At 43.6% G+C, this 17,543-nt stretch overlaps 1 protein-coding gene across 8 annotated transcripts in view; it reads right to left on the minus strand.

Moving 5' to 3' along the window:
* abi1a (abl-interactor 1a) overlaps nt 1-17,543 on the minus strand; it is a 56,276-nt gene that overhangs the window by 16,643 nt on the left and 22,090 nt on the right. For 5 of the 8 annotated variants that reach the window (XM_060869552.1, XM_060869553.1, XM_060869555.1 and 2 more), the window contains exons 3-6: nt 5,990-6,166; nt 1,520-1,534; nt 649-752; nt 177-317 (exon numbers count right to left, since the gene is read on the minus strand). In XM_060869552.1, coding sequence (XP_060725535.1) covers nt 177-317; nt 649-752; nt 1,520-1,534; nt 5,990-6,166 — 437 coding nt within the window. The remainder of the gene's footprint in view (nt 1-176; nt 318-648; nt 753-1,519; nt 1,535-5,989; nt 6,167-17,543) is intronic. The other 3 variants (XM_060869554.1, XM_060869549.1, XM_060869551.1) reach the window with 1 other exon arrangement.

Genomic DNA, 17,543 nt, shown 5'->3' on the forward strand with positions numbered 1-17,543 from the left:
AAGAGGAAAAAAAACCTTTCCGACTGCTCGAATAGTCGTTTATAGTCAGAACTGCGACATAAAACCAAACAGAGGCATTTTCTCAGACATATTTTTAGTAATCCCTCCCACTCCAGAAATATTAGCGATAGACTAGTCGATTACATAATAGTTTCGCTTGTGTGTGTGTGTGTTACCTGTGGGTTCTTGGTCTCTGGTTAAGCAAGGCTGAGCGTCCCGGGCTGTGCTGGCTCCCGAGGCGAGCGGGACTGGTCATGTAGTCATTAGGCACTGTGGGAGGTTTTACTGGCTCAAGAGTTTTATATGAAGTGTTACGCCTGTGAGACAATCAGAGAGAGAGAGAGAGAGAGAGAGTTTATTTACTAAATAAATAAATGCAATTTTGCCATTACCTGCTCCTGCTCCAGTGAAAATACACAATCAGGTTTAATGTAACTAGAAAGGGATAAAAAGTACATACTGTTTATTACTAAACAAATATTGGCAGTGTTTGTACAACCCAGTGTTACAGGCTGTATAATGTGTTAACGATCCGCTTGAAGAGAGGCTGTAAAGTGTATCCGTGTCGCACCGCGCCGTAGTTGATTACTTTCCTATAAACGGCATGTTTTGTGTTTTATGTCTTTATGTTCTTAAACCCGGACTCACCCGAGAGTGCCACGCCCTACCATGGGCGGACTGGGTGGCTTCTGTGTCGGCGGGTTGGTTCTCGATAGCGTTCCTCCTCTGGTTGATTGGTTGTTTCCATGTTGCTGATTGAGCGAGAGTTAAAAACACAGCATGAGGGTTTGAGCAGAGGATATAGAGATAAACTGTAGACAAAGACAACAGGACAGTGGGGTGAATGGTGGGCTTCCCAGACCTCAGGATTAGCTTCATAAGCTTTCTGAGAGACTCGTATAAAGTGAACTGAAGTGAGCGAAACACAGACTTTTGCATTATATATCATCAATAATCTGAAATATATGAAATATCTCATGTTCCTGATATTAGATAAGCCATCCAATTTTTCATTAGGGTGCTATTGTGCGATGTCTGATAAATACCCGGCGCTGTTCACAGGCAGGCCAAGGCTCTATGAAAGCAATCATTGAGTCTGGGAAACCCACACAGCCTACAAAAGGGTTGTTTTTAACTAGATGTGCAAGCGCTATTTTGTGTTAAGACACAGAGACGTGTGTATGTTGTGCTGTAGGGGTGGGCGATATGATGCAAAAATAAATTAAAACAAAAAAAAGAGCTACTAAAGTTAACAAGACTGGAATTATCAACCCTGCGCTCTCTCATGAACCAGCTCATGAATACAGATTTAAAACTGATTAACAGTCTTGGAATTTTAATTTCACAATATCATACAACCTTAACAACAACAACAAGCTCGGTTATATCACCCAGCCCTGTTGTGTGGGCTATGTGATATGAGGAGGAATTAAACTGAACTACATGAGAGAGGGGTTGAGGGAAAGCGGCTGATCGATAAACTACAGCAGGACTGGGGCTCGTGACAATCAGGACTTACCTTGGCTTTTAGCCACTAATGCAGGCATGAGAAAGAGAAAAAGAGAAAAAGTAAAGAGAGGAGAGAGGAAGAAAAGAGACAGAGGCACAGGTCAAAAAATGACAAATATCAATATGTTACTGTTTTTCAGTGACTTGGACATGCGGGTAAGTGTGACAACCCTAGACTTGGACTTCAGGGTAAAACTGACCCAAGACCCTTCTGATTTGAAGGTAAAAGTGACCCGAGACTTAACATGAAAGTAAGTGAGTTGAGCCTGAACCTGGACGTGACTTGAGACACTATTTAGATTTAAAGGTAAAAAAAAAAAAAAAGGGGGGTTAAGGCTTTATATGATCTTAAGGGTTAAAGTGACTTGTTACGCAACCTGAGACTTCACTTGGACATGAGGAAAAAAGTAACTTGAGACTCAACCTGAATATGACTTGCAACTTGTGGTGAGTGACAGGAACATGACATTAACACTAGTGACATGTTGAATCAGGTTCACTCAAAACAGTGTATAGGGTTACAAATAATTATTAGTAGATATTTATTAAACTAGAGAGAGGTTTTCATGCCCCATGGCTCTAAACTAGCTTTGAGTTTTGCGTACTTACATTTGCAGCACTTACAATACAACTATAATTTTTTGGCTTAGGGGTTTAGAGTCGTAGGGGTTTTTTACACCTGGTCACTTCATGCATTTTCTGTGATCCGATAGCTATCCGATGGTAAAAAGACCAGGTCTAAATGCCCTCCGAAACGTTTTGGAGACGGATATAAATCCGATGGTACAAACCACTTCAGGAGGTGGTCTGGGACGCGTTTCAGATGAAACTGGACAGGTGTAAATGAATGTGGTTGTTCAAGCCACATACGTCAGCGCTATACTCCTCCCAAACGGAAGTACGTCACTCGCAGGTGATCTTTCACCCAGGCGTCTCGTTGGGTCTTAAAATGCGCTGCTGCTGCTGTCAGCGAAAATGCAGAAAATTTAGTTGTTTTTTTGTAACATAACCGTCGTAACGAGTTTTTTCGTCTTCTTTTTGATCGCGTTCTGAAAACCGCATACACCAAAGTGTGTTCCGTTTCAATTACCCCGGAAATGAGGTAAAATATATTAGCATTTTGGGCGGGAGTAGAAAGATCGGATCGATATCCGATTCGCCGAGACGCTTTTATGTGGCCTAATGTAAATGGAACAGTTTTAACAAATCAGATAGATATCGGATCAGAGACAACACATGAAGTGACCGGGTGTAAAAAGGCCCTTAGAGAAACTTTGGGAGACAAGTGAAACACCACCTCGCATTAATGTTGATTTAAATTACAAGCCTTTAATTGGAAATATTTTAAAAACAACTAAATTCCTGTTTTTTTTTTTTAACTATATAGAATTTGCTCAATGATCACTGGTCGCGGTGGTGAGCCACGTCTAACTTTTCATCACGCTATAAATTTCCCCATATAGCACCCGGTCAGGAGCTTAACCAATCTTTCTTATTCCAAATGCCATTCTAAAGTAAGCCAAGCCCTTACTGAATGGAGTAAAAAAAACAAGGGATTAAAATGATTACGACAGGCTGAGACTGAAGCGCTGCGTCAATAATGCATTCTTTAATGTGGGCAATGAGGTTACCGTGATAGAAGAAAACAACATCATTCATTCATTCAGGAGTAAAAGCACTTCAGCTATTAGCTGAATGTTACCTGGTTTGACAGTCGCTCACATAAGGCTTTTTGTGCGAGTCACAGATGAACAGAGGACTACAGTAAGACCTGACGCTGTTGTGTAATATGGCTTCGAGGAAACAAGTGAGGAAATGAGTGAGGTCATTGGAGGCTCCAGATAAAGAAGACGAACGGATAATTTCAAGTGTATGGGGGTGAAATGTATGAAAATATGGACTGGCTGGGTGTAAAGGGAAAGATCGACAGTTAAGTTCTATGCAAGATGTCCGAGTTTAATCCCCAAGATAGAGGTTTGCTAAAGGACTGGGGCTCTGTGGACTCCGTGGAACAAACAAAAACAAAAAAGAGGGCAAGAGGGGATGGTTTATAGCCTCATGATGGTAAAACTGATATGAAAGTCGTAAGGGTCCAAGCAATAATAGCAGTGGGGGTGGAAGAGATCCGTCAATAGTTCTACAGGAGTGGGTGAGACTGGTCAGGAATGTCTGCGAGAGAAGGTGGAATAGGTCAGAATTCCTCTGGGAGCTCAGCTTGTACTTGTCGCTCTAAATAACTCTCAAATAATGAAATAAAAACTTAGCGCGACCGGTTATACTGGGGTAAAATCAGACCGATCACTAATCAGAACGATCTACTTATTTGATTGCAAATATAAGGGCACGTGTGGGATGAAGTACGCAGAGGGTCATTCTCTAAATGACATGTAAATGGAAGAAATATATTTCGGAAACTCCCAACATCACAGGTTAAAAGGCTCAACGGAAAATGTTCCGTTCCGTCCAAGACGCCCTTCAGAAAGCTTTCCAGAGCAGTTGACTGGATTAAGCATCAGCTGTCTAGCAATGTAAAACACATCTTTAGAGGTTACTGAGAGATCTCTGAGTGGGCGAGCGAGTTTGGTCTGGCTGAAGATGTTCTAATCCTCTGATGTGATGAGTCAGGCTTTGCTGGAATGTCTGCAGGCTGGATAGAGTTTGAAACTCGTTAGAGAGAGTCAGAAAAAAAATAAATAAACGCCTGTGCCTGAGGACAAGAGAGAACTACTGCAAAGGATTTTCCCACAACGCTCTCACCACAGTTCAGAAGGCGTATGAGAAGGAAACAAACGAGGCAGGGATGAGGTGTGTGTTAGCATCGATGCACTTAATCTGCGATTGCTAATAAGCCACGTGGGTCTGACACCTCGTGAAAACCACAGCGTTTGAGAGGAAACCTCATCTTTACTGAACTTCATGTAGCTTTAACACATTTTGAAAGGAAGTAGGTTTTTCTGACTTCCTTCTGTGGCAGCATGTAAACGGAAGAAGCTGAGGGGTTTAAAAGCAACAAATTAACACACTTAAGAAAATGTTAAAAATTAAATTATTCCTCCATTGTAGAATGACAAGTCAAATAAACACCCCACAAAGCTGGGTAGCAGCAAGGTGGTGTGCTGGAGTTAGCTCAAAGCCATGTAGTCGCCTCAGGAACATACGCTAAAAGCTTCTCTGGTCTGACGAGACCAAAACTGAACTTTTGAAGTGCAACATTTGGCAGTAACCAAACCAGTAACCTGCAGGTTGGGGTCCGAGAGCAGGGTCGACCATGATACATGGAGCAGAGAGGATTAAAGGCCTTGCTCAAGGGCCTAACAGATCTGGGGCTTGTATCCAAATCTTCCAGTCAACAACTCTAAAGCCTTAAAGCCACTACTGACCCCACCACCACTGGTAGCACTGGTTTTTAATTAGCAGGGGCTGGGAAACTGGTCAGGAAAGTGACAAAGCTAAAACTGACATATCCTAGAAAACTGTAGCCAAAAGCAGCTCTACGATGTATATACTTTAAAACTGTGTTTAATTAAATTCTCCATAGACTACTATACTGTCCTTACTACCGTAAACAGTAAATCTTTACACGCTTTACGGAAAAGCGTCTAGACTTGTACAGCTAGTGTGTCTAACAGTCTAGTAGACTGTGAAATTATAGTTTGGCATCGTCGCAAAATAATAACTAATTTTAGAGCCTTAATACGAGCCAGGCACGCTGTAAAGGAAATAATGGGGAATAAAGGAAATGAGGGATGTGGTAGCTCAGTGGTTAAGGTGTAGGGCTACTGATCGGAAGGTCATGGGTTTGAACCCCAGGTCCACCAAGCTGCCACTGCTGGGCCCCTGAGCAAGGCCCTTAACCCTCAGTTGCTCAGTTGTAAGTCACTCTGGATAAGGGTGTCTGCTAAATGCCGTAAATGAAATGAAATGAAATGAATGAAATAATCTCCGTCTCGGATGATGTGTGTGTTCCTTAATTCATGCAGTCAGAATAAAGTTTGTACGGCTTATCCTGCGGTAAAGTCTACAGCGGAGGCCTGATCGAATCGGAGCGATTAGAATGATGGATTAGAGCGAGGGAACGGTAGCTTTGGAAAGAAGTCCAAAAGACTTCTGCAGAGTCTGCATCTGATTTCATTAAGGGAGGTTTCTTTCACTCTGGGAGGTAAATGAGAAGCTTTGCTACTGTGTCTGCTTCTGACTTAGGAGGAAATAAATAAATAAATAATTTGGACAAGGCTACACATTTCCCTACAGCGTGTCTGAGGATTTAAAAAGCTTTTGTTATTTTGCAGACTGAAATAACTCGTTGAGAAGCAGATCAGACCTCAAAATACTTCCTAAAAAGACTCGTAACGGAAAGAACTGGCTTCTTAATTCTAAAGTGGGAGTAGATCTTAGAAAATAGTGCACAGGTTGATTCACCTAAAACTCTCTTAGGACAAATAACACAGACACACACAACTGAAGAGCACGACGTACGTACCTTAACTCCGTGCCCCACGTCATCCAACGAGGTGTAGTCTATCGGTTTTCGAATGTACCTCACTGGCCTCTCTACATTAGGTGGAGCGATGATCTTATGCGTCCTGGATGTGTTCTTGTTAGTGGTCAGGATGCCGATCTCTCGCCTGGCCACCTTCTCCTTATGGATGTCCACTGTCTAGAAGACAAAATATGATAAAAGCATATGAACCACAATGCAACAGCAACCTGCCAGAGTGGACACCAGTGGGATTGGCTTAATGCCTAAAGATGGATACAGCTATTCACACACACACACACTGACACACACTGACACACACTGACACACACTGACACACACACACACACACACACACACAGACACACACACACACACACTGACACACACACACACTGACACACAGACACACACACACACTGACACACACACACACTGACACACACACACACTGACACACACACACACAGCAATCAATGACCGACTTTCCTCTTTGCACAGAGGCACCGCAGAAACAATCAGATGGAGAGATGGTTTCTAATGTATCAGATAACAGAATAGAGTTTTAAAACGACATGATTAGAAAATATCTATTATAAAAAGTATATTTCTGTCCTTTCTGAAACATTTGCGAAAATTGTTTGGGGATGAAACGGACGTTCGATCGTTATATATTCTGTATATTCAATATATTCTGTAATGGTGCAAGCTGCGAAACATTCACAACATCTAACGAAACTTTTATCGTGATGGTTCACACAGACGGTTCACCAATCTCAAGGTCTGAACACACACACACACAAAGTGAATTCCTTTCATTCCTCTATGTGGAATGACAGCAGTTTGTATCTCTGCCTCGTATTCAATAACAATCCTGCTGACAATCGACACGCTGCCACACCCGAAACATTCAAACAACACACTCTGCTTCCTGGATAAAATCCAACACCCTCCAAGATACTGGAGAAGACTGTAATCTTGTTGGAGTTCCTCACTGCTTACCTGAAATAACCTTCACAGGTCCAGATTCTCATAACACCTTGAACCTCTTCAAACGTTTCAACAGTCATTATTGTGTCTGCTTGTTTTATTGGTTTTTTATTTATTACAGCCTACACTATGGATTAGATTAGACCTTATTGGAGACTTGTCATAAAGACATGTCCTGTGCTGTGGGTCTCCCAGGACTCAGTTGTCATCCAGAAACCCACTAAAAAAGTCATGTAGCCAAATTTAAATGGTTTGACTCGTAAACCTGTGAAATGAAGATCAGTTACTATACAAAATAAACCATAAACCCACATTAGCGGTTATGGCTGACAGCGCAGGATATGCACCAGAAAATATAGATCCAATGGGAGGATCCTGAGCCCCTTTTTTAGAGGGCCATCACAGAGCCACGTCTTACATCACTGTATGCAACATTACACAGCAACGTTAGCGCAGCAGCGGCAAACACAACATCAGTGATGGTGGGTGTTGCTTTACTCTTAATGCTCATGGCTTTGAGAACCTACATTGGCATCCAAACGCGGCGAATCCAACGTGTACGTGCAGCTCCATGTAATTTGTATAACGGAGGTTGCAATCGAGGATAACGGAAAGTACATAACATTATTTCATCAATAACAGACAAAAAAGTTAGCCTTAGCATGTAGCTACCTACTATCATGTGTGGAAATAATTGATCATATTGCGGTAAAGTAAAAGTGTATTAAACATTAGTATACTTAAGGTACATTATCAAAGGCGCTAACAGTAACCCCACCCCCAGTCCCTACTTAAGGTACATTGTCAAAGGCGCTATCAATAACCTAGCCCCGCCCCCAGCCCCTGACGCAAGCGGTTCTTAAGTAGCACCAAAACGTTGCTGGTCTAGACTTAAGAACTGCTTGTGTCAGGGGACCACTTTTCCTGCTTCAGAGCCAACAGCCTCCTCATCAATACACAATTGTGGGACTGTATCAGACTGTAGAAAGGACATTATTCATAATAACACTCTCTGGTGTTTATAACAGTTTATAAATCACACCCTCCAGTGTCACCCACATGAGGATGAGGTTCACTTTTGTGTCTGGTTCCCCTCAAGGATTCTTCCTCTTCCATCTAAGGGAGTGTTTGCTTAAAATTAATCATTGTTAGATAAACTTTTTGATCTTTACTAATGTTCTGTAAAGCACTATAGGAAAGAACTATAGAAATACAATTGAATCACACACACGCGCTGACTAAAGACGTTACGGTTAAACTATCAGCGTGATTGCAACCACAACACAACCATGAAGCAACAATCCTTTAAAAATACTTTCAATATTATGTTTTTTTGTTGTTGTTGGCTTGCCAGCACCCACACGATGTGGTGTAGTGTTCACAGAAACACCCAGAATAAACACAGCAGTGAGTTAAATGTAGCAACTTCCACAGCAGGAAACTGAATTGCAACACCTAAGAATGTTTCCTTGTATAACAAAAGTGCATGAAACCCTCGCAGCAGGAACTGAGGCGGATTAGTGGAGGGTTCAGGGGTGAGTGACGAGGTTTTGCACACACTTTAAACCTTGAATCTGGACCGGTTTTGCAGCTTGTGACCTCTTGAAGGAACGTAGCCCGCAATCAGGACGGGGCAAAGAGCACATGGATGTGAGGCAGACCCCGGCACACTGGAGTCATAAAGGAGCAGAAGAAAGACGCTGATGATGGATGGAGAGAGGGTGTGTGTGTGTGTGTGTGTGTGTGTGAGACTGCACCATTACTAGTAGCAGTTCTTTATCATAGCAAACAAGCATGCAGCTGGCAGAAGAAGGGAAGTGAAAGGCCACAAAGGCTTATTTCATCCACTTCCTGTGTGTAAAAATACCTTCCAGGTTGCAACCACCCAGTGCATGCATGCACAAACACACACACACACACTAGAGTTGTCCTTGACAACAAAATTTGAATTGAGGTCTCATTAAATGAAGAAAAAAAAAAATTATAGTTTACACAAAAAAACATCATTTAAAGTTCATACATTTTAATCCTGTAAAAAAAAACAAAAACGCATGTATCCTCCGTCTCTCGTTCGTTGTCCCTAAACAACTTGTTATATTTAATCAGAATATTAAACTGCTTCTGAGGAGGATCTCAAGAAGCACGGTGTGTTTAAGGTCGGATTTTAGACGTCCATCAAAACCAGAGGGCGGAGCTACGTAGTGAAACGAGCATGCTAAGTCTTCTGATCAAGTAAAATGGAGGCTTTTTTGCCCGGGAGGACGAGACGACGCAGCTTCGTCTCAGGAGACAGAACTGTAATGAAATCGCGAGTTGAAATAACTTTAAAATCACAAACTTTGCAGCCAATCACAGTTGAGGTGGGCGGGGCTTTCGGATGGTTTGGGTTTCACGGAGCAACATTACTCCATTTAAATTGACTCCCTGAAGGAACTAAAAGCCTGTCCTGATAAGATTCTAGATATAAGTGGGGATTAAGGCTTACTTCCTCGGTCTTTCCATCTCTCTCCCTCTCTCTCTCTCTCTTACAGAGCGTGCATCTTGCTCAATCTTCGCTCACTGACTCAGTCTCTGATTAAATGGTTCCACAGATGGAGGAGAAATGTCACCACTTGGCCTGCTGCCACCGCACTGCACCCAACCTCAGTGATCCCACCACAGCTGGATTCGGCAGCTATTTCTGCCAGCTGTCTGTGCTTTCTGTTAAGAATGATCCTGACTCATTCTTACTCATTCGGTTTTCTTTTTCCTCTGTCAAACTGTGGAACAAGTGATTTCCGTCATGGTCGTGTTACCAACCACGGACCTCTGCAGCTATAAATAAACAAAAAAGATAAGATAAGATAAACCTTTATTCCTCCCACAATGGGGAAATTTCACTCTTACAGCAGCCAAGAGTAATAAAATGCAAATATATAAAAAGAATGGAGACATAATATAATACACAGTATATACAAAACAAAATGTATTTAAAAAAAAAAGATGTATATTGCACATAGGTAATATTGCACGTTTTTCAAAATAATAATAAAATAAATTCATTCATTAGCATTTTTTAATCCGGAGACACCGCTGAGTAAAGCATGTGTCCTGGAGCTGATGCTGTTACACCTACAGCACAACAGTGTATACGTGACGCTACGCTGTATACTGGTCAGTGTTTTTACACAAGACATGTGGGACTGATGCCAACGCTGAAGCTCCTGGAACCACGACACTGAAAATCAGCCTTGTGCTTTCAGTAGTGACCTCCTTATACAGAGAGTTTAAACACTCTGTATAAGTCTTACACCACAATAACTAACCAATATTTATTTATTTTTTTTTTAAAATAAAACCTCATGTAGTTTTTAACCATTTTTAGTTACATCGCTTACACGTTAAATCGGTCCTTCCAGGACTTCACAGACGACTTTATCGATTGTTAAAGGACAAAATGTTTTGTCATTATTCTTTTTAGTCCTACTAGAGAGACACAGATGTAATGACTGTTTATAAGAGCTGTACACACGTCACGTCACGTCACGCAGGCGCACACAAACAAACGCACGCAAATGGAAGAGAGCTTAAACCGAATGCGTGTCGTTTTGATGTCACACGACACGTCTCGACCCAAATCTGCAGACAATCTGTGGTCGTTTTAAAGAACTGCGGTCTCGTCACACGCCACACAAACTAACGAGGAGGAAATGAAGTTGGCATGTGACTGACTAACTTAGTATAGAAATAAGAATGTGATTTGAAACACAATACGAAAGTATGCTAATAGGTTTAAAATAAATAAATAAATAGTAATAAAAAGTACCACTTTGGATTTACTAATCAAACAGGTTAAATATTTTACAATTCGATTGTAAAACCTTACAAATCCGAATCCTCCAGGTGTATATAAAGTACTCAGGTGAGTGTGTGAACGATGCTTCACGCCTCCGAAGCTTTTTCAAGCTCTTATGAAGTCGTGTGTCGAGTATAACCTAGTTATAAGGTTAAGTGAAGATGTACGTCGTTGTGAAGAAGTAATGAGATTTTGAGGAAACATTAGAAATGTCTTGCTGTTAGTGATGATAAAGCCCATCTTGGTCTTTACGCTCCAGCACAACTTATAGTCCAGATAATTCCGTTCCTGTGTAGCCGATGGTTCGGGACGTCGCTCGAGGGTATTCCGGTCGACGCTTCTCCCGTCTGTTAGCCAGGTTTGAGTCACGGCGGCCTGAAGGCGTCTCTGTTGAGGGTTACGACTTACAGAGGGACCAGCTGTGGATTTATGGTCAGTCAGGATAGTGATTTAACAGCAGCGAGGTACTAATAAAGAGTTACAGCCCCATCATTTTAGACTTCATACAGCATAAGTATCTACAGCTCAGAGGTGTAGGTCAGGAAAACACACACGTAGCTTACAGTATCTACTCACGTGATCCAAAAATGAATGGAACCGTATCAGGTTGTAATGGCGTTTTCTTGCAGTGTGTTTTGACAGGACGACAAAGCACTGAACGGTCTGATGAGCGAGTGTGTGACTCGGCATGTCTCGATCCCACACTAAACCATTCCTCAGAGTAGAGCTTTATAACCTGGCAGCTTCTACACGCTGTATAAATCTCGCACTGCCCTGTAAATTAAATGACCCGAACGCAAGCCGGCTTCTCTGCGAGGTGGTTTAACAAGGTGCCGAGAGTCAGAGCCGGCTGTGATTACACTATTCACTGTTCCCTTTTTACAGTGCACCATTTTCAGCTTCCAAAAACACATAACGAGAAAATCCAGTGCGTTGTTTTTTATTCTATGATAAACAACAATGTAGCTTAAGGCAGACAATGTACCCATAATGCACTGCACTGTTTGGATTGACTCACTCAAATCTTCTGAAAACAGGAGGCCGAAAGCTAATAACGCGACATTAAGCTTTCTATCATGTTCGGGTTATATTTATTATACCTTTGGTCAAATGCTCCTACGTTCATATCATGATAGAATGCGGTTACTCTCTCAGATGTCCCTGTTCAGAACCTGGACGTGGTGGACGTGATTGAGTCTTTTGGATTTCCAGCTCCTTTCAATTTGATTCGTCTCAGCAATAAGAGTGACAAGAAAAAAGTGAGTCGCTTGGGAGTCGACTCTTCTTGGTGAATCGTCAAGAATGACAATGTGTTTAAACTTTTGTCTTCATGGCCTTTATGAACGACTTCCATGCACCTTAACAATGAGTCTATGTGAAGTCTAAAAGATCTACAGTTATCTTAGGAACTACACCGGAGAAAAGAACGCTGTTCTTCTATTAAACATCTCCTGGGGTGGTGGTGTTGAACATGTTCCAAAATCTTTCGGAGATCTGGTAAGAGGCAAAAGCCCACAGCATGTGACTTATATCTCTCATTTTATTATCTTCAAATAATTTGGCGAGTCTGGGTGGTGGAGTCATTGTGGAAGAAACCCATCGTGCCCGTCGGCAGAGAAACGTTTAAAGGCATAGAAAGAGCTTTGGATGGACTGATCGATGTGCGAAAACAAAACAAAAAAAAAAAAACGTTTTTCTCCTTTGTCACTCGTCTCATCTTGTGTGTTTACTGAGATGAGGATTGCCCTTGACAACAGCTTCAAACAGGAAATGAGCAAGCTTCAGCAAATTTCTCAGTAAGGTATCTGTTAAAATATCAACTACACACACACACACACACACACACCCAGCATAACCCAGCAACGCTACAGTCAGACACACCCACACACACCCACACACATGTGAAAGTGCGCTCATTCACACTTGCATGTGCGAGCACGTGTCTCTATGTGGTCTAGCTGTTGCCCAAAGGAGCAACATTTAATGACACAGAGAAAGCCACAAATGATTACATGATTATTTTAGACTATGACCAGATGTCTGTGGGCTAGTGGCAGTTCCCGGACGCCTCCTCCTTTGACACAGTTAGTGTAAAAACACCCGATGAACGAAACAGACACCGGCCCAAAAGTCTGGCAGACGATCGACAAAACACCAGATGAGTGACTCGAGGCCACGTTGTGTTTATAGGAGCACAGCATGGAGGTGTGTGTCAGGACAGATCGCAAAAAGCTTCAAGCGGCTTTATATATTTTATTTCTTTAAGTCGTGGCCTAATGGTTAGAGAGTTTGACTCCTAACGCTAAGGTTGTGGGTTCGAGTCTCGGGCCGGCCACGACTGAGGTGCCCTTGAGCAAGGCACCGAACCCCCCCAACTGCTCCCCAGGCGCTGCAGCATAAATGGCTGCCCACTGCTCCGTGTGTTTGTACATGGTGTGTGTGTGTTCACTGCTGTGTGTGTGTGTGTGCACTTTGGATGGGTTAAATGCAGAGAACGAATTCTGAGCATGGGTCACCGTACTTAGCCGTACGTCACGTCACTTTCACTTATATTGTATTATAGTATAGAAATGTAAAACATGCCAAAATATCCTGAAGCGCTTGATGCTAATGACAGAATCGTAAAAAGCTGGGATTGGAGAAAGATTTACAGTAGGCATCTTTCCATCATCTGTCAGTCTAAAACGCACGTTAATTAACGATCATCTAAAGCCGTTACGCTCTCGCTATCGATTCGCACCCGAACGCTTCGTCCTTGGTGTCTTAGTTATATATGTAGCGTCAGTAAAAGTAGCAGTGCTCTACAGGGTAATCTGTGTCTCTCTGTAACGAAGAGAGAAGAAGAAGAAGAGAGAATCAGTGCTTCCAGAGGGACTGAATACTCAAATCAGCACCAAGGCAAAGCCATAAAGCAGATTTAGGGCAGAAAAGATGGATGATGCCAACACAGGGTCTATAGCTTTGGGCTTCTGTCTTCCAGAAACAGCAACTTCCACAAGCAGAGATACAGATACTGGTCTTGCTGGTGTTCACTGGTGGCGTCGGTCGTGTGCGAGAACAGTTCGGTTCTGCGAGCCACACACACACTTATGCGCAACACGGTTGTCTATTATTTTCCTGTAACCACGCTTTCCACCAATAGAGAGGTTCAGGACGTGACGTGCATCGTAGACAAAAAGACGGCGGTGGGAGTAAAGATACGAAACGGTGCGGTCGATGGAAACAGGTTACCGTGACAACCGTGCTGTGATCAGCTTCATAGCCTTGGTGACCTGACGATGTAATTAGTCATCACAAATATTTCTGCAAAAGGACACTGATATACATTTTGGTGGTAATTTTTAGCACTGTTAAAGCTGATGGAAAATAAAAAACAATAAATTCTTTTTATTAACGGTAAATTTATAGATTCGATCTAAAAACGCTCGTCTTTATCTCTGGATCGGAATACAGACAGCTTTTGAAGGACAGAACGTAGTGAGAGTCATATAGAGCCTGGATGTCATGAGATGATAGGATTTGTCTTTGGCAGGTTTATTAGTGAGTTATAAAGTGTTTTACGGTCCGATCTGATTATCGACTGACTCTTATAGACTCAGAGTTCCTTTATGATCAAATTACTAAAGTGCTTGTAGTTGCAAGGATCAGATTTTGTGCTGTTATCGGATTGTTTAGTGGAGGCTGCAACGTTAGTGCTCATGCTGTAATGTCGTGCTCTCGGACTGACGCTGTATACGGCAACTTGAGCCGAGCTCCATCATCAGGAAGTGAGGAAGGGAGGAGGGCTTCCGTGGTCTAACCCTCCAGATTCATTTCCTGTTCGGAACAAACTCATCCACACAGCAGAGATGTGTGTGTGTGTATGTGTGTGTATGTGAGTGTGTGCGAAAGAGGGGGTTGGAGGTAAAATGTCCGTCATTGTGCAGGATACTAACCAGGCGTCTGGTTTCCTTTAATTAATCAGACACGTGACTATTTCTGTATGAACGATCCCTTTAAGAACAAAGCCGAAGACGAGGAGGATGAAGATGGAGCTGAAATGGCTGAGTGTACAGTGCAGTAACGGTTACTGCTGCTCTTTCATCACTGAACACACAAAGGCAGACTGGTGACTTTCTAACTATCTGCATTACAGATGCTTAAGACAGACAGATGTGCAATATGAAGCAGGAAAAGTGGTCACATGACCGATTAATCCTAGGACACATGGCGCTCGGTTAAACTTAAAGATGGCAGCTGTATCCATCAGAGCAAGAGGCGCGTTATAAGAAAACAAATGATTAGGACACAAAGTAACTCAGACTTGCTGAAGGAGTCTCTGGTGTTAGCGCTTTTAGTCAGAACTACGTGTACCCGAGTGAAGGAGCAGGGGTCCGAGTGTTCTTATTAAAGTGGCGAGTCAGTGTACGTGTGAACGGGGGTCCGAGTGTTCTTATTAAAGTGGCGAGTCAGTGTACGTGTGAACGGGGGTCCGAGTGTTCTTATTAAAGTGGCGAGTCAGTGTACGTGTGAACGGGGGTCCGAGTGTTCTTATTAAAGTGGCGAGTCAGTGTACGTGTGAACGGGGGTCCGAGTGTTCTTATTAAAGTGGCGAGTCAGTGTACGTGTGAACGGGGGTCCGAGTGTTCTTATTAAAGTGGCGAGTCAGTGTACGTGTGAACGGGGGTCCGAGTGTTCTTATTAAAGTGGCGAGTCAGTGTACGTGTGAACGGGGGTCCGAGTGTTCTTATTAAAGTGGCGAGTCAGTGTACGTGTGAACGGGGGTCCGAGTGTTCTTATTAAAGTGGCGAGTCAGTGTACGTGTGAACGGGGGTCCGAGTGTTCTTATTAAAGTGGCGAGTCAGTGTACGTGTGAACGGGGGTCCGAGTGTTCTTATTAAAGTGGCGAGTCAGTGTACGTGTGAACGGGGGTCCGAGTGTTCTGATTAAAGTGGCGAGTCAGTGTACGTGTGAACGGGGGTCCGAGTGTTCTGATTAAAGTGGCGAGTCAGTGTACGTGTGAACGGGGGTCCGAGTGTTCTTATTAAAGTGGCGAGTCAGTGTACGTGTGAACGGGGGTCCGAGTGTTCTTATTAAAGTGGCGAGTCAGTGTACGTGTGAACGGGGGTCCGAGTGTTCTTATTAAAGTGGCGAGTCAGTGTACGTGTGAACGGGGGTCCGAGTGTTCTTATTAAAGTGGCGAGTCAGTGTACGTGTGAACGGGGGTCCGAGTGTTCTTATTAAAGTGGCGAGTCAGTGTACGTGTGAACGGGGGTCCGAGTGTTCTTATTAAAGTGGCGGGTCAGTGTACGTGTGAACGGGGGTCCGAGTGTTCTTATTAAAGTGGCGAGTCAGTGTACGTGTGAACGGGGGGTCCGAGTGTTCTTATTAAAGTGGCGAGTCAGTGTACGTGTGAACGGGGGTCCGAGTGTTCTTATTAAAGTGGCGAGTCAGTGTACGTGTGAACGGGGGTCCGAGTGTTCTTATTAAAGTGGCGAGTCAGTGTACGTGTGAACGGGGGTCCGAGTGTTCTTATTAAAGTGGCGAGTCAGTGTACGTGTGAACGGGGGTCCGAGTGTTCTTATTAAAGTGGCGAGTCAGTGTACGTGTGAACGGGGGGTCCGAGTGTTCTTATTAAAGTGGCGAGTCAGTGTACGTGTGAACGGGGGTCCGAGTGTTCTTATTAAAGTGGCGAGTCAGTGTACGTGTGAACGGGGGTCCGAGTGTTCTTATTAAAGTGGCGAGTCAGTGTACGTGTGAACGGGGGTCCGAGTGTTCTTATTAAAGTGGCGAGTCAGTGTACGTGTGAACGGGGGTCCGAGTGTTCTTATTAAAGTGGCGAGTCAGTGTACGTGTGAACGGGGGTCCGAGTGTTCTTATTAAAGTGGCGAGTCAGTGTACGTGTGAACGGGGGTCCGAGTGTTCTTATTAAAGTGGCGAGTCAGTGTACGTGTGAACGGGGGTCCGAGTGTTCTTATTAAAGTGGCGAGTCAGTGTACGTGTGAACGGGGGTCCGAGTGTTCTTATTAAAGTGGCGAGTCAGTGTACGTGTGAACGGGGGTCCGAGTGTTCTTATTAAAGTGGCGAGTCAGTGTACGTGTGAACGGGGGTCCGAGTGTTCTTATTAAAGTGGCGAGTCAGTGTACGTGTGAACGGGGGTCCGAGTGTTCTTATTAAAGTGGCGAGTCAGTGTACGTGTGAACGGGGGTCCGAGTGTTCTTATTAAAGTGGCGAGTCAGTGTACGTGTGAACGGGGGTCCGAGTGTTCTTATTAAAGTGGCGAGTCAGTGTACGTGTGAACGGGGGTCCGAGTGTTCTTATTAAAGTGGCGAGTCAGTGTACGTGTGAACGGGGGTCCGAGTGTTCTTATTAAAGTGGCGAGTCAGTGTACGTGTGAACGGGGGTCCGAGTGTTCTTATTAAAGTGGCGAGTCAGTGTACGGTGACGGTCCGAGTGTTCCTTATTAAAGTGGCGAGTCAGTGGTTACGGTGAACGGGGGTCCGAGTGTTCTTATTAAAGTGGCGAGTCAGTGTACGTGTGAACGGGGGTCCGAGTGTTCTTATTAAAGTGGCGAGTCAGTGTACGTTGAGAACGGGGGTCCGAGTGTTCTTATTAAAGTGGCGAGTCAGTGTACGTGTGAACGGGGGTCCCGAGTGTTCTTATAAAGTGGCGAGTCAGTGTACGTGTGAACGGGGGTCCGAGTGTTCTTATTAAAGTGGCGAGTCAGTGTACGTGTGAACGGGTCCGAGTGTT

This window comes from Tachysurus vachellii, chromosome 5, assembly GCF_030014155.1.
Source record: "Tachysurus vachellii isolate PV-2020 chromosome 5, HZAU_Pvac_v1, whole genome shotgun sequence".
NCBI lineage: Eukaryota > Metazoa > Chordata > Actinopteri > Siluriformes > Bagridae > Tachysurus > Tachysurus vachellii.